General features: G+C 48.7%; 1 protein-coding gene across 2 annotated transcripts in view; it reads right to left on the bottom strand.

The window, feature by feature from the left end:
• Positions 1–848, bottom strand: part of LOC119363665 — a 2728-nt gene extending 1880 nt beyond the window's left edge. For both annotated transcript variants that reach the window (XM_037629029.1, XM_037629030.1), the window contains exons 1-3: positions 551–848; positions 377–443; positions 83–131 (exon numbers count right to left, since the gene is read on the bottom strand). In XM_037629029.1, coding sequence (XP_037484926.1) covers positions 83–131; positions 377–443; positions 551–784 — 350 coding nt within the window. In that variant the 5' untranslated portion in view covers positions 785–848. The remainder of the gene's footprint in view (positions 1–82; positions 132–376; positions 444–550) is intronic.
• Between the last annotated feature and the right edge of the window lie 1621 nt (positions 849–2469).

Raw genomic sequence — 2469 nt, 5'->3', positions numbered from 1 at the left:
AATATCTCTCTCAAATTTAGTTATGAAACACATAGCTAGCACGGCGGAGCGGAAGACAAAGAAACTAGTTCAAAGTAATCACCTCAGGCATGAATGGATGTACTTATTGCCTCTGGAAGACGCTTCAAGTGCTGCAAAAACACAGTAATAATATAAAACTCGCAATATGGTTGACTAATCTGTGTGTGGTGTTTGTCCTCTACTATTACAAGAGACTAACAATTGTCAATTAACAAAAAAAAATTATGGAAATGCTATAGTCCCAGTTACATAAGTATACAAAAAGGGTGCGACCCTTGAACGCACAATTTCAGATATTCAGATGCAGCGGAGGACACATACTCCAGGAGCTTAGTAGATGTGAAAATATCCTCACCTGACTCCTGGAGGCGGCCTACGACTTCGCCCAAGCACTCCATGTTATCGGCTGACGTCGAGGTAACCTTGTCGTGTGTCAAAGCAGCCGAATTAGGCGCTCGGCGAACTGTAATAATTACTGTAATAGAAGAAGGAAACTTGGAAATTTCGCGGCTGTGGTTAGTACGAGTACGTTGGAAAGTGTGATGCGGAGGGAGGCGAATAGGGAGGCGTAGCTCTCGGCGATGGCGGCGGCGTCTCGCTCCACTGCCTCCATCGCCGCCGCCACCTCCCTTGCCCCGGGAGACGTCACCGTGGTCGCGGGGGCAGCCGCGCCGGAGGAGGAGAAGTGCACTGGCAAGGGATCCTCTTGTGAGGCTTCCTCTGGCGCCGGGGGTTTGAGCGAGGAGGCGGCGTCGGCTTCCATCTGGTTTCCCGATCGGGAATTTTCTGTCGAGTGGAACAGGAACGACGTAACAGGGACGAGAAGGTTAGACGGCAGCAGGAATGCAGACGGTGAGGGTGTTTTTTTTTTCATAAAAAGGCTTGCACGGTCCTAATTCTTTCTTTTTTCGAGGATACGTCAATGGCGTGCCACATTTTTATAGAATGCGGAAATTTAATTACACAAGAGCTTGTGAGTGATGCGAACATCAACACAAGTGAGCCAAAACACCTACACCCACAACTACTCAAAAGCCTACTCTCTGACAAAACGGTTTTAAACTCCAACACCTAATTCGGTCTCCTTCCAATCTTTGATCTCGTTCATGATGTGGTTGTGTAGCTCGTCCACAGTTTTTTATCGATTTATTCAAATTGAACACCCTCGCCTTTCTTTCCTTCCAAAGCGACCAAGCCACTGCAATTACCAACGTGTCAAAGCCTCTTTTGTCATCACGTGTAAAACTTCTTCTACCTTGTAGCCACCAGTCCAATAGGCTATCTTGCCCATGCGGATGGGGCACCTCCAAGTTTAGACCAATGATGCACTTGTGCCACACCTGTTTGGCGTATGTACATTGAATGTGTATGTGTTCTGCATTGTCTTCCTCTTGCACGCAGGTAAAACAGGCCGATGGTTGATCTTGTAATCCATGTCGGGCTCGTTGATCCGAAGTCCAAATCTGATGTTGGACAGTCAGCCAAACGTGGATTTTGCATTTCAACGGCGCCCAACTCCTCCATATGCACGAAGCATAGGGTAACCTTTCTAGCCCTTGGCATAGTCTGTTGTACATAGAGCGGGCCGTGTATTGTCCAGAAGCATCAGCCGGCCATGCAAATTTACCTGGGGAGCTATCGTCCCGTTGTGTAGTAGCAATGGCATTACATAGGTTGAGGAACTGAATATGGCCTGTGATGGTGAGGTCTCCCTCCACATCCTGGACCCATCTGTTATCCTCCAAAGCTTGTTGGACCGTGCGCCGATTCCGTGTCCGTAGGTCAACCATGTCGTGAATCTATGGTGCAATATCTATAATGGCCGGGCCATGCAGCCATCTATCTCTCCAGAAAAGAATTTTGGCTCCATCTCCCACCTTGATGCTAACAAGACTGTCAAAACTTACCGTGCTTTTTTGTCTACGGTCATATGAATATCCTGCCACGGCCTATCGGGGTTAGTTCTCCGGAGCCATTCTCACCTGACTTGTAGTGCCAATGCTTGCAACTGCAGGTTCTTAACATCAAGCCCTCCAAAACAGATTGGTCTATAGATTGTATCCCAAGCGACTAAGCACTTCCCTCCGTTAACTTTCTCCTCCGCTGTCCAGAAAAAAGCTTGAAAGTGCTAGTTATCGACTAAAGGGAGGGTGAATAGGCGATTTTCATGAAAGTCTTCAAAACTCGGCGGCTTTGAAGACAAACAGGTAAACTGAGCCTATATAGTAAGCAGCGGAATGAAAGCTACACTAGGCAAGCATTAGTCCAACATACAATATAATAAAAGCACGAAGACTAATTGCAACTAGGTAGACGGAGCAAAGGGTTTTTCCTTCCCCTCCTCCCCTCCCGCGACGCTCCTGCGAGCGCCGGGGGAGGGGGGGACCCTAGCCACCGGTCCCCTCGTCCCCACCTCTCCCCCTCCTCACCCCCACCGCCGGCTGGCGC

The sequence above is a fragment of the Triticum dicoccoides genome, chromosome 2B (assembly GCF_002162155.2).
Source record: "Triticum dicoccoides isolate Atlit2015 ecotype Zavitan chromosome 2B, WEW_v2.0, whole genome shotgun sequence".
Taxonomy (NCBI): domain Eukaryota; kingdom Viridiplantae; phylum Streptophyta; class Magnoliopsida; order Poales; family Poaceae; genus Triticum; species Triticum dicoccoides.
The sequence above is the reverse complement of the archived record's forward strand: the minus strand, read 5'-3'. Positions and strand labels throughout refer to the sequence as shown.